We start from the raw sequence: 18,272 nt of genomic DNA, 5'->3' as shown, positions 1-18,272 counted from the left end.
CTTCACCTTCTGCAGTCCAGAGCTCTTGCTCCTCTCCAGCACCACGTAGACACAAAAAGCCAGTCTTGAGCATGTAAACACACAGATGCATGCAACAGGGTAACATTAAATGGGACTGTTTATGTTCATAAAACTTTTAAAAGAGGATCAGAACTCAGTTCAATTTAATTCTGGTGGTTATTTACAAAAAACAACCAGGAATCAATGATAACACCACTTGGCTTTTATAGCTAAGTAACACATTAAATTGCAAACTGCAGATGATAAAAGAATTCTACAAGCATTTTCAAGCAAAGAATAAACTACAAAATGTAACAAACTTCCACAAAACAAACACCCAGCAGGATCAATCAAATTATTTCTTACAAGCAATACCTACTCTAATCACAGTCACATACTAAGCAAAGCAATGACTCAAGCACAAAGATTTACTTTTGCCATCTGTTTTGAAATTGTTGGACCACCACTTAAGAAAAACACAAGCTGCCATTTCTTAAGACTTAGGCTATTAGTGAGAGGAGAAACATGAAGTGCTAGTTTGTTTTCTTGCCAAAGACCATCTTGTACAAATTTAAAATATGGTAATGTATGTTTCACAGATACTGTTTATTTACCATATTGATATCTCTAATTTCAGACTGAGATTTATATTGTTTTTTCATATGCAGCGTTTCTTACCCAAAACACTAAGCAAATGTGACTCCATTTTGCCAACAACTCAAAAGAGATGGTTCTTACACATTATCCTCAAGGTAATCCCAAATGGGACAGGAAAACAAACATAGGACTTTATTAGAACTTGTGCACGTGATCACAGCAACACAATGTGGAAAGCCACTAAATAGAGCCCGGTCACAGGTACATGCTGACACTTGAGAGCACTTTTCCTCCAAGTCTGAGGTCAGCTAAGGTGCAGAACGAGCAATGTCTCACCAGTTCCTCTTGTCTCTTACACAGGGATGGTGATGGAGATTGCCCTTTTCTTCCTAGAGCAGAACTTATCTTCATACTGTCTCTTTCCTTATTGTTAGAGAAACAGCCAGTGCTGGTTAATTTAGACAAAAAAAAAATACTTACCACTGAACCCTTCCTCCCATGAGGTGTTAACTACCTGTTTAGGACTCAGCTTTTATGCAAGTCTGCATATGTGTTCATCAAACAGTCCAAAACAGAGACCTTAACACAAAATGGGGGTCACAGTTTCAGATGGGAGTACCACTGGCAATGAGCTGTGAAACCAAATAGTTTGGGTTCATTTTACTCTTCCATCCAGATATCCTTTCAACTGGATTGTTCATTTAACACACTTTTTAAACCAGTCATCACAGTCCTTTTAATGATATCCAAATGGAAGTATGTTTCTGTGTTTTTAATAATGCAGTGACTGTAATGAGTCACAATGCAATGAATGAAAATAAAGAGTACTGACTCATGTCTATTAAAACATGTCTCAACTAGATATGTTGTGACTAGATAATTATGCACTGAATAGCATAAGAAGGTATTAGGAAACAGAAGTGAAGGGTCTGTCCATGAGGCTTGAGAAAGGTACATCCACACACTAACCAGACATGATATAGTTAATCAGCTCCTTCAACACATGACCATGTCCCTGGCAGTAAAATGTGTCCCGAACATAAAAATCTCAAATTCTTTCCGCATAGTGAGATGCAAAGATTACATTAGGAGCCCCTGCGCTCTATCAGGTGCAGAATTGGCCACATCCATCAGACACTGTTGCAGAACCAGGTTCCAGATCTCATTGTGATCTATGATCAGATTAGGATACAATATTCCTACATACTGCAGCACCAAACCACAAGCTCATCACTACTGACACAACCGAACAAGGTGCAGCACTTCTAAATTACGGACCAAGGAGCACAGTACTTGAAATAACACCTAAACCCTGAGGGATTTGGCAGGATTTACCCCAGCCCCAAGTCTGCTGAAATTTATCATTCTTCACTGCTGTATTTTTGCCTTGTGGACACAGAGTAAACCATGCTGCGACCCTCGCAAACATCCTGGAAGAGAGTGCAACATAGACCAGCCTGTGCTACAGGGAAGCTGAAGTCTCCCGCAGTAGCAAGGTGAACATGAGCCAACAGTATGCCTTGGCACTGAAGAAGGCGAACAGCATCTGGCCTGCATTAACAGGACCATAGCAAGTAAATCAAAAGAAGTGATTATTACCCTCTACTTAGCACTCATTGGACCACATCTAGAATACTGCATCCAGCTTTGGGACCCCCTCCTCCTCCCAGTACAACAAAGACATTGAGTAACTGGAGCAAACTCATCGGCTGGCCACCAAGATGATTGGGGACTGCAGCACTTGCCCTTTGAAGAGGGTCTGAGTGATCTGGGCTTGTTCAGCCCAGAGACAGCTTCAGAAGGACCTAATAGCACCCTTCCCTTACCTAAAAGGAAGTACAGTGCTCTACACATCCCTGCCTTACCCCTGCGCATGTAAATCAGAACAGGTTTGAAACAAGCTCAGTAAGTCCTCTGAACAGAGGATAGGAATGGTTACTTTCAGTAGTAGCAGCTGGGTTTTCATTAGCAAAAATCTGGAAGTGTGAAGTCTTCCACTTGCACCTGGCTACAGAGCTGAAAACCTACTAGTCAAGTACTCCAACAAGCATCACAAAGACCAAGTCTGCCTGTGGATGTGAGCCCACAGCTGCATGTAGCTGTCCTCCTTGGCAACCGCTGGCAGACAAAAGCATCAACTTCGTGGTACTCTGCCTGGGCTGGCTCCTAATTTGGCAGCCCTGGCTATTATATTTAAAAAAAAAAAAAAAAGAAAAATCTTCTTTGTTGGACCTTAAGTTTGAAATGAAAAGGAACAGGTCACTTTGCCCCACTTAAATTCTGTGGACAAAACTAAAATCAGAACATGTTTGACAAGAACAACAACGTATCACAAACTGCTCTACCCCTCCATCCCTGAGCTAACTACACGACAAGTAACCTTTCCTAAATTCCAGTCAAATGAGCTGAAGCCTTCCAAGCAGGAAGTATATATGCTTTAGATGCAAAATTCCTCCAGTCTTTTCAGTTACTGACAAAGTTATTTCCTAAACCGAGAGTGTGACCTACAGAAAAGAAGAACCTCTCAGTACAAATTATGTCCACCAACACTCTTCCACTTACATGACCGTTTCCTTCATCCAACACAATATCAAAAACATATACATTTATACTAATGCCACATAAAATATTCATGGGCACACATTTTTACAATAGCTTCCCAGAGGACGGGAAAACACTTAAAGCCAAATTGTTTATTAAAATGCTTCATGAAAAGCATGTATCGTTCAGGCCAGAGCATTCTCAGATGCTTTCTCTCTTAATAGCCATATTAACAACTAAAGTCAACAGTTCCAAAGGATATTTACCAGCTAAGTTCAAATCTAATATTCACATTTTAGTAGCTATTCTGGGAATCTAAATCCCCAGACAACTTTGAAAATCTTACCCACAGAGTACCTTTAACATTCAATACAGGCATTTACAAATACAACCCTGGAGTACTTTCAGTAGGAGACCGCCCTCACTAATGCTTCTGAAGTGTTAGGACTCTTTACCAACATGCCACATTTCATCTACCACCATGCTGCAAAAGAGGTCTGTGAGCAGTTACGGTCCTGTCTTTAGAGTGATTCATTCCCTTTAATTAAATGCCCTTGAAATATTACTGCTACGAATGTCATCAGATGAGCCTTTGTTTGAAAATGAGATCAACAAGTACAGTAACAAAAGCAGAGCTAACTTTCTCAACCCTAAGAAACACAGGAACTAAGTTTGAACTTTTTTTTTTTCCAAATAACACTCAGTTCTACAAAACTGAGATTCTTTTACATTATAACTCCAAAAATGCAGTCCTTCAAAAATGCCTTTTACAGAATTACCATCTCTTTATTCAGCTGAGAACAACCAAGGAGCATCAAAACAAAAGCAAGAACCAATAAACAAAACAACAGTTAACATGGTAATTGAGCTGTTATTTAAATATTTCTTTCAGTGCAATGTCACCCCAGAATTCAGTTTCTGTCCTGGACCCTGCTTACGTAGCTGGAGTGACTGATTCATCTAATTCTGCCAGTCAAGACAAATCCAAACTTCAAAGATGTATCTTATGACAATAGGCACAGAAGTAAAACAATGTGTCAGTCTTCAGGAACTGTTGTACTCTGTGGTCAATGTACCATTAACACTAACACAATATACCAGAAACAGTATAGGAGGAGGAAAAGGTTTGTAATGTAGAGAGATGGTGGTTCTCAAGATCAGAGTATTTGCTGTACTTGGCAATTACCTACAAGTTCTTCATTTGTATTTTAAAAGCCACATTTCTTTTTTCACAGGCCAAGAAGAACCACCAAAATATCAGGGGAGAAAAAAGCAGCTTAAACATATAAATACATGCATCAACTCCTGAGATACAGATCTAGCTTCCCAGTAACTACAAAGAGAAGTCAGCTCACCCACCATGCCTGAAATTGTGTTAGGACTATAACCTGTGAATTACAGGTCCATAAATTGTAAGACTTCAGCATCCTCCTCTTTAGAAGGTTCCACAAAAATGTAACAAGCATTTTAGTCCAGATTTCACCGGTTACATTCCAGCCAGTTTTGGATGTAGTTCAGGGTCATAATTTTTCTTGGGGAGTTCCAAGAATAACGGTGTTTCTTGCTACCTGGCACCTTCTCAAAGCAGAGACAGCAGCTCTCACAGCCAATCTCATTTCCCCCTTGAGACACACGTATTTGCTTAGGTGATTCATGGTCATTCACAGAAAGAGGATACCCATTTCAACATAGTTTCATAACATTTAGTTCTGCTTTCTGTTCTCTCAGGTTCCATATACTACACATAAGTGGAAAACTTCACACTTCCAGTTTCTTGCTAATGCAAACCTGACTACTGCCACTGAAAGCAATCTTTATTATCCTCTGCTTATTCTGAGGACTTACCAAGCTTGTTTTGATTCTGTCCTGACTTTCACACAGCGGACTAAGGTATGAATACTTAAAGCACTATACACAGCCTTGACCATCAAAAGTAGGTAAAATCTGCACTGGTTTAAAAAAAAATACCACTGGTTATTACTTTTAGGACTGATTATAAGACATGCAAAGAAGCTGTATTAACCTATTCTCATTACAGTTGCGCTACTCCCATTCCCATTTAAATCCCTAAACCATGATCTTGCAAACTCGACTCTGAAAGCAATCAGCCTCAGTTTGGAAACTCCAAGACTGTTCTCAATTCTTCCAGTCAGGGCTAAGGTGTAAGCTGAGATGTACGCTTCCTGCAGAGAACAATGTGGCTGTACAGAAGTGCTTCGTCTTTTTCAATAGGATGATTTTCTGGATGTCTCCAAGATCAGAAAAATGCATGCCAGGAGCAATCCTGCCCTTGGGCAGGATGATGAGGCTCTTTCCAAACCTATCTTTTGATTGCATGAAAAGCAGATACACATGTAACTGTTCACAAGATCAACAACTCAATTAAAATAGGTTGTAATGGGAGCATAGCAACTTGGGAAAAGGCAAACAAAGCAGCATTACAAGGATCTGAAATAGGCAGTGCCACAGCTAGGACATCTTTGTAGTGTGGAAGTAACTATGGCATCATTGTTTTTCTCTATTATTATATATAAATGAAATAGCTCTCAGAGTATATAGCTTTATCAGGATGATGTTTCCTATCCAAGTCAGACAAACACATCTGAGAAATAAGCCAGCAAGTATCTACTTTTTTTTTTTCCTCCTCACCTAACAGTTCAGCAACAGACTAATCCACATGGTGGTTAAAAAGCTCTAGGGGAGGCAGCAGCACTAATAGTAATTTCTCCCAATACGTAAAAGTAGAAACGTCACTTTCCTGTTTGGGCCCATTGTAACAGGTTTTTAGCATGTTGGTGTTTATTAGCTTTCTCCCCTTCAAGCAGGCAACACATTTCTGAAGGCCATAAAGGTGTTGTGAATTACAATGTCTCTATTGGGTATCTGCTTTTGAGATTTATCTTACCCTTGAAATATAAAATTTGGTATTACCTTTCTTCAAGAATAAATAATTTTAAAACAGTGTATCTCCAAATATCAAAATTAGCTTGAGCATGCACTTGCCTATAAAACAATGTATAGAAATGAGACAAAAGGCTGTCATCAGAACAGCAAAACACTGCTTTGTCAATAGACCCTAGATCTCAATCTAAATAAAGTATTTTCTCAATTACGTATGTGTGCACAAAAAATACTGACATTTTTCCAGTTGTTTTTTTCTTCAGAAAACTACGTAGCATTACATAAAGCAATCTGTCATAAATGAGATCTGCCCAAGAAACGTGTCCTCAAAAACAAGGGCTTCCACCTATGAGCACACCTCCTCAGATGAAACAGACCACTGCAGTCCATAGGACTACACATTACAGTTAGACATGCATGTTTAGAGGAATAGGCTTTTACAGCCATGGCTACAGAGTCATTAAACTGGTTATGTCAAGAAGCTGGTTTCCATTTTAATTAAAAAAAAAAAATCATGTCTGAGCATGGGTAGGAATGAAAAATTAAATATACTCCCTCGACATAAATTGCATCCAAAGCATGTCTTCTTCATCGCTTTGCATTGCTTGTTGTACTAGGTTTTACATTCTCATTAGTTAGTTGTTTGGGGATTCGAAGATGTAAACCACTATAAAGCACCAAGTATTATTTCGTAAGATCTCTGTAGCAGGGTATTACCAACAAGTGGAAAAGCATCTAGAAAAAGGCCTTCTGAATACAAAACAGGTGCACAGCACCTACTGCTAAACAAGAAGCACAAGTGGGAGCTCCTTTTAGTAATCCTCTGACGGGATGCAGAGGCCCCTGCACTCAGGTGAACGGCACAGGCTATTTGAAAGGAGGATGCATGCTATTACAAACCTTCTCCCTGGAATTTAACTAGCAGTGAACAAGAGCTCACCCACAAAACAAACCAAATACTTGAGCCTCGTAGCTTTTGCAGCCCAAAAGGTGTATGTCCTTCAGAGCCAAAGGGAAAACGTGTCTGAAGTGGAAGAGAGCCAAATGACACAGCTCCCGACACAACCACTCCACCTGTTAAAAACCTCACGGCTGAGCCAAAAAGGGAAAGAGCCGGGGGGGGGGAAGAAAGGAAAAAGCTGCAATCAGATGCTCAGGGGGCTAAGCGCCACCATGCCCTGGCCGGGGACGGGACAGCCCCGCTAACCCGGCTCTCCCGAGACACCCGGCGGGAAGGCCCCAAGGCCCCCACAGCCCCCAGTAAGGGTTACACCATGCCCGGGGTCCCCGCGAAAGGCCGAGGCCGGGGCCCCGCTTCCAGCGGCACCTCCGCGCGCGGCGCCGGCCACCGCCGCCCCCTCCCGCCGCGCGGCGCCCCGCCCCCTCCTCCGCCCCGGGCCTTTATCGGGGCGGCTACGGCAGCTCCGCGGGCCCAAAGCCTTCCCGCGCGTGGCCGCGGAGCGCGGGGCTCAGCGGCGTGCCCCGTGAGCGCCGCGCCCTGATTGGCGCCCGGCGGGCAGGCCGCGCTGTAAGGTGGCCGGCGATTGGCGGGCGGGCGGCCGCGTGCGGGCGCTGCCTGGCTTTGTACACACGCCGGCCCGCTCGGCTCTTTAACAATGGGCGAGGCGGGCGGCGCCGCGTGATGGCGGGGGAGCCCTCGGGACGCCGCGCCGCGCTCAGGTGCCCCGGGCCAGGCCCCGCCGCGGCCGCCAGCCGTGCCGCTGCTTAGGGTGAGTGGCGGCTTCGGCGGGGGCGGGGGGGGGGAAGCGCTGCCGGCCTTCGTCGGGGCGCGATCGCCCTCCCCCCGGGGCCGCGGCCGCCGGCTCCTCCGCGCCCCGCTCGCCCGGCTGTCCCCCGCGGCGGGAGGGGGCGGCTTAACGAGCCTCAGTTGTGGCCCCGCATGGCGGCCAGCTGGGCCGGGGGGCCGGGGGGGGCCCGCAGCGCGGGCGGCAGCTGATCGCGTTTAACCGGGGGCGAGCGGGGAAGGGGCGAGGGTGGCGCTGCCCGTCCCGTCCCGTCCCGTCCCGCCCCGCCTCGCCTGTGCTCAGCCAGCGCCGCTTCCTCCCCTCTGCCCAGGCCCCGGCTGCCGCGCCGCCCCGCCGATGGAGCTGGAGGCGCAGTGGTGGACAGGACAGCTGGCTGCCGACATCCACCAAGCGCTTCGCTACAAGGTAGCCCGGCGCGGCGGCGGCGGTCGGTCTGCGGGGGGCGGCGGGGACCCCCGGGGGGATGAGGGAGGGAGGAGGGGGTGGGGAGGCCGCTGCCGGCCCCGCGCCGCGGGGGGGAGCGGAGGGCTGGCGGCCCCGGCGCCTTTGTGAGAGCTCCAGCAGCCGGAGCCGGCCCTCCGGAGGGGGAGCCGGCGCGGCGGCTTCAAGCGGGCTGGAAAGCGCCTGTGAGGCGGCTGCCGCTGGGCGGGCTCGGCCCGCCGGGGTGTTGGTGGAGTGCGGTTTTCTAAACGTCGGAAAGCTGGGTGTCTTCCCCTCAGTCACTGCTCGGGCTGCTTGTCCTCGGTCTTGACAGTTTGTCTGACTGAGCAGACTGCTCTCTCTCCGCGCTTTAAAAAGGCAAAGGTGTCACGGTGCGCTTGGTTCTTCTCTGTGTGTGTGCGTGTGTAAGCGGGTCCAGGTTTAAACTCTGCAGAAAGCATTGCGATGCTGTTGTTGCAAAGAAAACCAGCCCCCAAACCACCCAACCAAACGCTAGGTGCAGTAAGAATAGTAGAGCGTCTAGGCAATGCTGCTTTGAAGTTGCTTTGACTAACTCAAAGTTGCTCTTTCGGGCCACTTTCATAATAAAGTAATCGGAATACATCAGTTTACAGTGACTGAACCTACTAAAGATGTACTTTTGCTGCCTGATAGTACTTGATGAGTGGATTACCTTTCTTGAAGGTGTGATCGCTAAAGTAACTTTTTTTTTTTGGCACGGGCAGGGGGGAACACAAGAGAAGGAGAGGATAATTTATTTACTACCAAAGTTACCATTACTAATACTAAGTTAGTGTTGTGAAAGATGAATTCTAAAGCTTAGGAGGTATGGGTTGGGGGGGGGGGGTTGTTGGTTTGTTTGCATTTTTTTTTCCACTTCAATAGCATGTTTCAGAACTTTCAATTGACCTTAAAACTTTGAAAATTTTGGGTAACTCCATTCCAACTTGATGTTATCATACTGTCCCTCTGGAAATTTAGTTGTATGCAAAATCCTACTTACACACAGTAAGAGGCTGCACAATCTAACTCATAAATTTATTCATGATAACAGAAGACAGCACTGCTGTTCTGCTGTGTACGAAAGGAGGTACTAGCTACTAGGCAGGAGCCTGGGGAACGTTCTTTCTACCAGTCCAAATTTTGTATTCAAAACAGATCATGCCACAGATTTTTCTCATCTGTGGTGTTGGTAGGGCTTTTGTTTTGTGGGGTCCGCCCCCCCCCCCAAAAAACTTGAGACCGAATGAGGTTTATGTATGTGTAACTAAATGCCTGAGAGCACACTGTAATGAGTGTCAGTGCAACATCAATCAGATCAGATTAAGGCAGGGTTTAAACATATGCATGCAGCAAATGTTGACACAATGCACACCCCATTCCCGTTCCTAAGGTTGCTACCTTCAGCTAGCTGTTAGCGCCCTTCTGAAGGCACCTGCCGGAGATCTGACACCATTGGAACATGCAAACACTTCAGTACAAAGTCTGATTGCTCAGATTGAGCTGTAGCAGGAGGGGGTTGAGTTAAGCTATTGGACTTTGCATTGAAGCAGCTGAGGAGTACTCACACACTCTTGCTGTTTCCCTGCTGGGAGGTACAGACTTTGCAGTAGAGGTAATACAACAGAAATGGTAAAAGCTAGCTAAAGTCACTCTAGCCGACTGCCCAATTGAAAGATGTTAAATTTTAAATTATTATACTAATGTTGTGCAGAACCAAATTATTTCTTAGTTTTTCTGTAATACAACAAATAGATTTTGTTCAGTGAAAAGGGATGCTGAAATGATGGGAACAGAAGGAAGAGGGGAGAAATCCTTCGAAAATTCCAAGATAAATCGGAGAGTATCAGCTATATTAATCTGATAGCAATTCAAACTAAATGATGGTTTTAATAAAATTACATGCTGCTGTCCATCTAGGAGCTGAAGCTGCCCTCCTACAAAGGCCAATCTCCCCAGTTACATCTGAGAAGATACTTTGCAGATCTGATTGCCATTGTGAGCAATCGGTTCAGACTCTGTCCTGCTGCACGACATCTAGCTGTGTATCTGTTGGACCTCTTTATGGATCGTTATGACATATCTATACAGCAGCTGCATGTGGTTGCTCTTTCCTGTTTACTTTTAGCAAGTAAGTATGTAGCACCAAACTTTAACTAGAGCAATATAGGTTCTACTGCCAAATACAAGGCGTGTCTTGATGGGATATAGCAGATAGGGGAAACAAAGAGGTTGTAAAAGACAGGCAGATTAGTGTGTATCAGTTTGGCCCAGTTGGTAGAGCCTTTCTTTAGGCTCTTGTTTTGACTTCTGTTGGCACCTGATGAAACTGAGGGGAGAAAAAACAAACTGCAATTAAAAACTAATATTTATGCTGGGAAACAAATTATTCTAAAGTGAACTTTCAGAGCTGTATTGTAGGAATAGAAAGACTGTCTTTCTGAGGACATCTCAAAATAGGTACATCCAGTGCTGGAAATGAGAAATTTGCATACCTGTGATAAAGGAAGAAATTAAATAAACCATATGTAGACTGCACTGCACCCTGCTGATGGTGCTGTGCAGTTCTGGAATACTTCAGATTTCATAAATTGCAATGTACTTTAAGCAAACTGAGGCTAACATAAATCCTGTATCGTCACATACGAAATGTAATACTGGTAAAACACATCGGTGAAGGCACAGTAGTCTGAAGACAGAAGTAATTACAAATGCTCATTATGAACAGTGCTGCTTATGTTGACCTTGGCTAGATTCTTGTGGCGTGTATCCATCTTTCGATATTTGTGGACCCCTTTTAGATGTCCCCAAAGAAATATGGATGTAGTTTGCTGGGATACCTGCTGGCAGTTGTTCTTAAACCAACAGATTTAGAGAAACAGGTCAGTTTCTGCTGATCTGTTTCTCTGAATCTATTTTCATTTTCTCAGATAAGGTATATTGCATTGTAGCTCTAGGCCCTCTTCTCAAGAAAACCAGAGCGCTGAGGTTTTGGCTATTTTTGGTATACTGCTTCCTTTCATTGAATCCCGTCTCCACCAATACAGCTATTCAGCAGAACAGTTAAACAAGAAAAGGGTTATTTCAGATTCTTCTGGGGGTAAATTTTGACTGGATGCCACCAGCCAGCAATTTTCTCTTGGCAAAGGATGAGGTGCTGAGTATGAAAACCTTGCCTTAGAAACCAGTGTAATCCATTTAGGAAAATGGATTGGCTTTGAACTAATGCCAGATTTTCAAATTAAATTCATGTTCTGAAGAGAATTATAATTTTTTTTTTTTTTTTTTTTTTTTTTAAATCACCTCTGCCATCTTTCATGACAAGCTGCAAGTAGAGCTCCAAAAGCCTGGTGTACTTGCTCTTGTGAGAAGCAGTGTATGAATTGGTTCAGAAAGCACAAACCAAAATGCTATTTTAAACTTTTGCCCTGTGTGGCTTAAACAAGCAGTTTAATCAGTGGTGCAATAAGTTGAACAAGTCACACTGTGATATATCTGATAAGGTTATAGAAGTAATAAGAGAAATTATGTGACAGCTGAAGCTTTTATTTCTGTAATGACTAGGGTATGGGAAACAAAAACTAACAGACTGGGACTGGTATTGGATTAAGTCCTGCATGAGTACCTCCACTGTTGAAAAAAAGCAAATGTTCAGTACTGCAAAACTCTCTAAAAGTGTGCATTTACAACATATTGTGTAGCACTGAATAGAGAGTGTAAGGTGGAAAGAATTTGCAATGAAATTGAAATAGCACAACCATATGGCAAACTGTATGGAAATGTGACACTTGTTTCTCTTAATAATGGGTTTTCTACATACATAATTTTTCTTCAGGCTAAAAACATACAGGCCTGACAAGTTAAAGTCCAAGGAAAGCTGAAGCTACTAGCAGTGTTAAAAGTTGAAGCAGTATATATGGCAGTGTGGGTTTTCAGATGCACAATGCTGAAATCCACTTGTTTGAACTGCTGGAGGAGCTTACCAGCTATCAAATCTAAAACCGTACCTACCATAACAGGCATTAAAAGCAGCCATGTTGGCTAGAGCTCTAGCTATAGTCTACAGAGTTTTAGAAACAAAAAGGGTGTATGGGGGCAAGAGGGTGATAAAGCCAAATGCCGTGGTATTGTGTATGCCAAGTCACATCACAGTGGTATTTCAATGATGATGGGGACACATTATACAATAATCTGGTGACAAAAACTTGCATATACAGGGCCAGTGATGTCCTAATACAGCTTCTGCTCTTGGTAACCAGCTTCTCTGTGCCGGGGCAGGAAAACCAAAAGGAAACATGGCACTGTACAATATCCTACACAGAGTTTGACATTATCTGCTGAAATTTAGCCCTTTATAGTACATACCCCTTTTTGTCTCTGATGATATCTTCCATTTGAGCTTTGCATCTGCAGGAAAGTCTCAAGCTTGTTTGACATAGTAGAATTGAAATATGGCCAACACAGACATTAGATACTATCTGTTTTATAGTTCACTCGTGCTGAACCTTTTTTTCCCTCCTCTTTCTGTTCACCTGAAGGTAAATTTGAAGAAAAGGAAGACAGTGTTCCCAAACTTGAACAGTTGAACAGCTTGGGTTGTATGACTAACATGAATTTGGTACTAACAAAACAGAATTTGCTTCATATGGAGTTGTTGTTGCTAGAAACATTTCAGTGGAATCTGTGCCTCCCAACTGCTGCTCATTTCATCGACTATTATCTTTCTATTGCTGTCCATGAGACTGATCTTCATGACGGCTGGCCAATGGTTTGCTTAGAGAAGACTAAGTTATATATGGCAAAATATGCTGATTACTTTCTGGAAGTATCACTGCAAGGTGAGTTACATATTTCAGGTAATGAGTCCTTTGTTGTCTTGACAGACAATGTCCAACTTAAATGAATCTTTTTCTTATTTCTTCTTTCTAGATCATGCATTTTTAAATTATGCCCCTTCTTTAGTTGCTACTGCATGTGTAGCTTCTTCAAGGATTATCTTGCGTCTCTCACCAACATGGCCTACCCGACTGCATCATCTTACTGCATACTCCTGGGATTTCCTAGCACCATGTATTGAGCGACTACTAATGTAAGTTAGCAGCAGCAGCTTTTTTTAAAGCCCATTTCTGCATCTGTTGGTATGCTTAATTGCTGTTAGCAGTGAAAGTAAATTTCTTTTCGCATTTCCATTTTTCTATTCTAAAAATACCTAGGTATTAGGTAATGTTAGGTAGTAACTGTTTTGTTCATTCCAAAAAAAGAAAGCCTTATCAGAGGTAACCTCTTTCCTGTTCCTTCAACAAACAAACCTCAGCCTTGCGTTTCCACTGAACATCTTCTGGCATGCTTTGAGAATCTGTTAAATAGCTTATTCCCAATCTCTGTAGTCAGAGAGCAACAGATAGTGAAGAGTATCGAAGGCATAGGAGCTCCTACTTAACTCTGAAGACTGTATGCCTTGGAAGTTCAAGGGATGCTCCAGACCGATTATGGATCAAACATGCAGACTGTTTGAGTGGCCACCTTTGGGGGGAAGGAAATGACCAGGAGGTTGTATCTATTTTTGCTGTATCCATTTTTGCACTACAGTGGAGAGATACAGCTGACACGAGATAAAAATGCCAAGGAATGTCATGTGAACCTCTACTGGGAAGGGATGTTACACAAGCAGTTCTTTTATTCTGAACCTTAAGATCAAAACCTATGCCCACCATAACTGCTTTCCTCCTACAGAAGTTTGCTCTTGCCCAGATCTAACCGCAGTTGTGCTGTGCAGAAGCACGGGAACAGCTGTATCTGGAAGAATTACATCTTCCTTCTAAGTGTGACATTATTACCCCTGATGGCCTCTCTTGGCTTCACTAATGTGTGTAATGAAAGGAATAGTATCTAAAGCATGCAAGTGCTGTTGCAAAAGTGTTTTCACTATTGCTTTGGAAAACTGGTGGGGGCAGGACACATGACACGAAGCCTTTCAGTCATCTTTGCAGTGCACCATAAAAAGTTAGCAATCTTTGAAGAAAAACTGGTGAGGGCTTGAACCCCAACTGTCTTAAAGAGATCTGCCCTGTATAGGCAGTACCAAAAAACTTGGATGATTTTTAGCCCTGACTGAAGTGTGTAGGTGGCACCTGCTTAACCTCAGCATACGAGCAAGAAAAAGAGTATGTCTAAATACATTTCAGACAGGTGTAAATCAAAGGGAATTCAGGTGAGCTAAACTGTCTAATTTAAGTAGTGGGTGGCATAGAAAAAAGGTGAGATGAAGAAAAAAAAAAATGCATTTCCACTCCCCAGAACAGGATCCAATATCAATATACATATGATCTTCAAGTACTGTAATGTAGATCTTTAAAAACCCTCTGATATCATGTCTTTAAAAACCCTATACTCTGTTACCCAATTTAAATGAGGTAGCAGCAGCAAGTAAGTTTAAATTTCAGTTCCTGGTAATCTGGCACTTTATTGCAGTATACTAGCAGACTTTATTGCACTGGTAATTTTAGATACTGCTGTATTATTTGTATTGTACTTGGCTTTTATCAGCATTTTGTATTGCTATGCAATGAAGTGAAATGTTGAAAAGAAACTGTATCCTAAAGAAACAAATTTTAAAACCTTAGATGATTTTAAAAGGTAGGCTAAAACTTTCTCTCTCTCTTTTTTTTTTTTTTTTTTAAAAGCTTTGGAAGCTTTCAGATAATTGCACCATTTTTTAGAGTGCTCTTAAAAGTTAACCCAAAAGAGTTTAAATTATTTCAACATCTATTTTCATGTATTCTATCTTCTCAATTTGTTTTTAGTGCGCATGATAATGATGTGAAGGAAGCAAACAAGCAAAAAGGACAACATACTCAGTCTGCCCAACATACTGTATTTCAGACCCCAGCTCCAACTCCCCAGCAGGTTAATGCTCAACAGCACATACCACAGTATCTCCAAGCCCATCAATCTTCATTACAGTATCACCATCAGACATCACAGCAGCAAAACTGTCAACAGATATTATCATCTAATCATACAGCATCTTACCCACCTCAGACTTGCCCTGCTGCCTTACAGTCTAGCGTTCAGGCTCGAGGCCATGTACAGACTGGTGCTGCAATGTCACTAGCTGTTCCGCTAGAAGTGAAGCCATGTGTAAGTGTCTCCTACAACCGGAGTTACCAAGTGAATGGACGATATTCCTGTATTACTCCCTGCTTTGAGAGGTGATAAGTACAGAATGGTTTTGTGCTTGTTTGTTTGGGGTGGGAAGTTGTGTTGAGGGGATTTGTTTTGTTTTTTTGTTAAACCTCAAATAAGTTTGAGGGCAACAAATTGAATAAAGGAAGTGTCTTTCCAGAAAAAAGCAACTGGATTGGCAACCAGTACCGTAGCTCAAATACAGACTGCAAAAAATAAGCACACAGAACACCCTTTAAAAAGAACGTGTATACCTGGGGGTAATAGGTTGTTAATCTGGTACTCAGAATACTTTGTGCTTCTAACGCACATCTTTGAAATACTAGTCGAAAGAAAAATAGCTGTGGACTAACTACAGATTTACCTTTTAATGAAGGAGATATGCAGTATTATTTTGAAGACATTTATGTCATACCACCATACAGTATTAACACTTATTTTAAATTTACTGAAACTTAAGAATCCATTGAATGCCAGACTTCTCCAGATACATGGGGACCACAGGAAGAAACAAATCTCATCTGGCTAACTCCATACTCTTGCTCCTTTTTCAGCACTTGTGTTGGATATTTGCTTTAGGCTAAGGCATTTGAGTTAACTGGTATTTTGGCTAGTTTTTATGTTTCGTACCTCACAGGATAGACACTATGTTTTTACTTCTTTTCTCCTCCCTATCCTTTTTATGTTTAAAGTAACTCTTTCATACTAACTCAGGGAAATTTCTACTCATTACTCTGTGCTGCTGGTTTGTACACTTAATTGGGTATAACTTGAGGGAGGAAGGTAGAGAAGGAAGAGACTATAGCAAGTGGAGTGGCTTTTCTTCAGGGCATCTATATGCAGAGTACCAAAGGGATATGTTGGTGTTCACAGAATGTAGATGTGAACTACTGCCCAGCACTGTGGTATGCAGTAATTGAAGAAAAGAGAAAGTTTCAGCTTTCAGAACTTGTACTGTACCAGAACTACTACAGTGGCTGCGATTCCTCTGTGTACACGCACAAACACACATGTATTAACCAACAGAAAGCATCCTCCAATTGTACTGACAGTATCACTCATACAAAAAGTACAGTTAAATGCTTATAGAAATCCAGTTCTGTCAGGCTTATAGTGGAGGGAAATTCTCAGGTAATAGTGGGGCAACTTTTTCTTCTACTGTTTGGGTATTCCAGAAGAAAATGCAGAGATTTACTCTTCTAAATGGGTGGATCAAAAATATATTGCAGAGTGAACTGCTTTATCACAATTAAGGTGCTAATTACGTAACTTTATGGAATTACACTATCTCCTGTGGAGTGGATAATCTGAGGGTAGAAAGCTTCACTCATCCAACTCTTGGATGAAAATGGTGGTAGAGATATTAATGGAGGAATTTTTTTTTTTTTTTTTTTTAAATACAAGATACCTGAGACTTTCTCCTGTGGTAGAATATGGGAGGAAGAGGTATGGATGACAGGATTCTTACTACTTTAAAATATCTTATAGTATGTGAGCTTAAGGCTTTTTTTGTTTATTTGTTCTTTTGCCACCTTCTTCTCCTGTCTTAGTGGCAGCACTTAAAATTGTATACCATCTAATGACACTGAAGTATTGTGAATCTTACAGAGACTGTTTTGAAAGCAGGGGCAATTAAGATACAGTATCAATATTAAGGTGAAGACTTTATCATAGGAGAGGGGACCTTACCATAATATTCAGAATGAAAGGAGGACAGCTGTGTTCATTCTTTTGGGGGCTGAATGATAACATGCTACAAAAACCTATTTATTGTTGAGGAGAAGAAATCCTGTTTCTCTTGTTTTGGTTTGGTTTTTTTTCATAAATCCCAGGTTTTTTTGTGGGCTTTTGTAGCATACATGTGCAAGTCAAGAGGGGTTGGAGGATGAATGAAAGAGATGACCCTCTCTGCTTTATGCTAGAGAATCAGGCATAGTGTGGTCAACTCTTAAATGCAAGTTGGTTTGGTTTTGGGTTTTTTTCCTCTCCTCTCTTTATCTCTTAATGAATTTTTCCCCATGTCTGAGAGCAGTGTTAAGTAGAGACTTTCCACCTCATAAGATGCCATGCTTTTTATTCAGCATTGTTACTCATTTAAGAGGGAAGTGGACTTCTTTCTGCTGGTTTCATTTTGTTGCAATGCTATATCCAAGTCCTCAGTGCTCTAACTACCTCTGATGCTATGAATGTACAGTCTTGTAATAGACCATGACTTGAAATAACAGCAGATGCCTGTAGCATTTTTTTCTGTAAAATCTTTAAATCAGCTAACTTGTCATCTTTATTTGTGACACAGCAGTATAGGCTCTTCTTTTTTGGGGTATTAGTAAATTTATCCCATAGGCATTTGATATATTAAAATTTAACTAATACTTAACACTGGAATTATAATGGGCGGGGGGCTTATTCAGTTAGTTAATACTGCAAATTTACATTTAATAGGGTATTTTTTATTTCACAATTTTAAGACATTAGGTCAACTGTAAAAACATCCACTACGTGCTGTTTGTTTTTAATTTATTACTTAGTCTGAGTTTTTTCTGACACTACAGCTGCATAATGACTACAGAGAAAATGTACACTGAACAGTTTCAATATATTATTTAAAAGGGCTTTACCAGTGTACATTAAAAATACACTGTTCTTACTATTAGAACCAAAACGTGTTTTTTATGGCATAAATGAGAATGGTGCTCCTAAATGTAAAATGTCCAAACCAATGGAATCTTTGTGAGTGCTATGCATTCAACTTATTTTTAAAAATAAAACTAGTTTTGAGTAAGAAGGCTCCAGTGTGTATTATGCTTCTGGGGGGGGGGGTTAAATATGTAAACTGACTCT

At 42.0% G+C, this 18,272-nt stretch overlaps 1 protein-coding gene across 2 annotated transcripts; it reads left to right on the top strand.

Moving 5' to 3' along the window:
- The first annotated feature begins 7,612 nt into the window (after nucleotides 1-7,612).
- Nucleotides 7,613-18,216, top strand: CCNJ (cyclin J). 2 transcript variants are annotated; one of them, XM_052798735.1, is made up of 6 exons: nucleotides 7,613-7,769; nucleotides 8,116-8,210; nucleotides 10,167-10,377; nucleotides 12,785-13,084; nucleotides 13,176-13,335; nucleotides 15,050-18,216. In XM_052798735.1, exons 2-6 carry the CDS (start codon nucleotides 8,142-8,144, stop codon nucleotides 15,459-15,461), a joined length of 1,152 nt encoding a protein of 383 aa, XP_052654695.1. In that variant the 5' UTR covers nucleotides 7,613-7,769; nucleotides 8,116-8,141; the 3' UTR covers nucleotides 15,462-18,216. The 2 variants fall into 2 exon arrangements, with proteins under 2 accessions (XP_052654695.1, XP_052654696.1); XM_052798736.1 differs by lacking the exon at nucleotides 7,613-7,769 and having other exon boundaries at nucleotides 7,790-8,210.
- The last annotated feature ends 56 nt before the right edge of the window (nucleotides 18,217-18,272 follow it).

Source organism: Harpia harpyja, chromosome 10 (assembly GCF_026419915.1).
Source record: "Harpia harpyja isolate bHarHar1 chromosome 10, bHarHar1 primary haplotype, whole genome shotgun sequence".
Classification (NCBI taxonomy): Eukaryota; Metazoa; Chordata; class Aves; order Accipitriformes; family Accipitridae; genus Harpia; species Harpia harpyja.
Note: the sequence above shows the minus strand (reverse complement) of the source record. Positions and strands in the feature narration are given on the sequence as shown.

What these genes read in the sequence shown, in the direction of transcription:
- CCNJ (XM_052798735.1), top strand. Translation starts at nt 8,142, where the DNA reads ATGGAGCTGGAGGCGCAGTGGTGGACAGGACAGCTGGCTGCCGACATC. An exon ending in TTCCTGTTTACTTTTAGCAA is followed by an intron (nt 10,378 to 12,784) that starts GTAAGTATGTAG and finishes GTTCACCTGAAG; the next exon opens with GTAAATTTGAAGAAAAGGAA. An exon ending in TGTATTGAGCGACTACTAAT is followed by an intron (nt 13,336 to 15,049) that starts GTAAGTTAGCAG and finishes ATTTGTTTTTAG; the next exon opens with TGCGCATGATAATGATGTGA.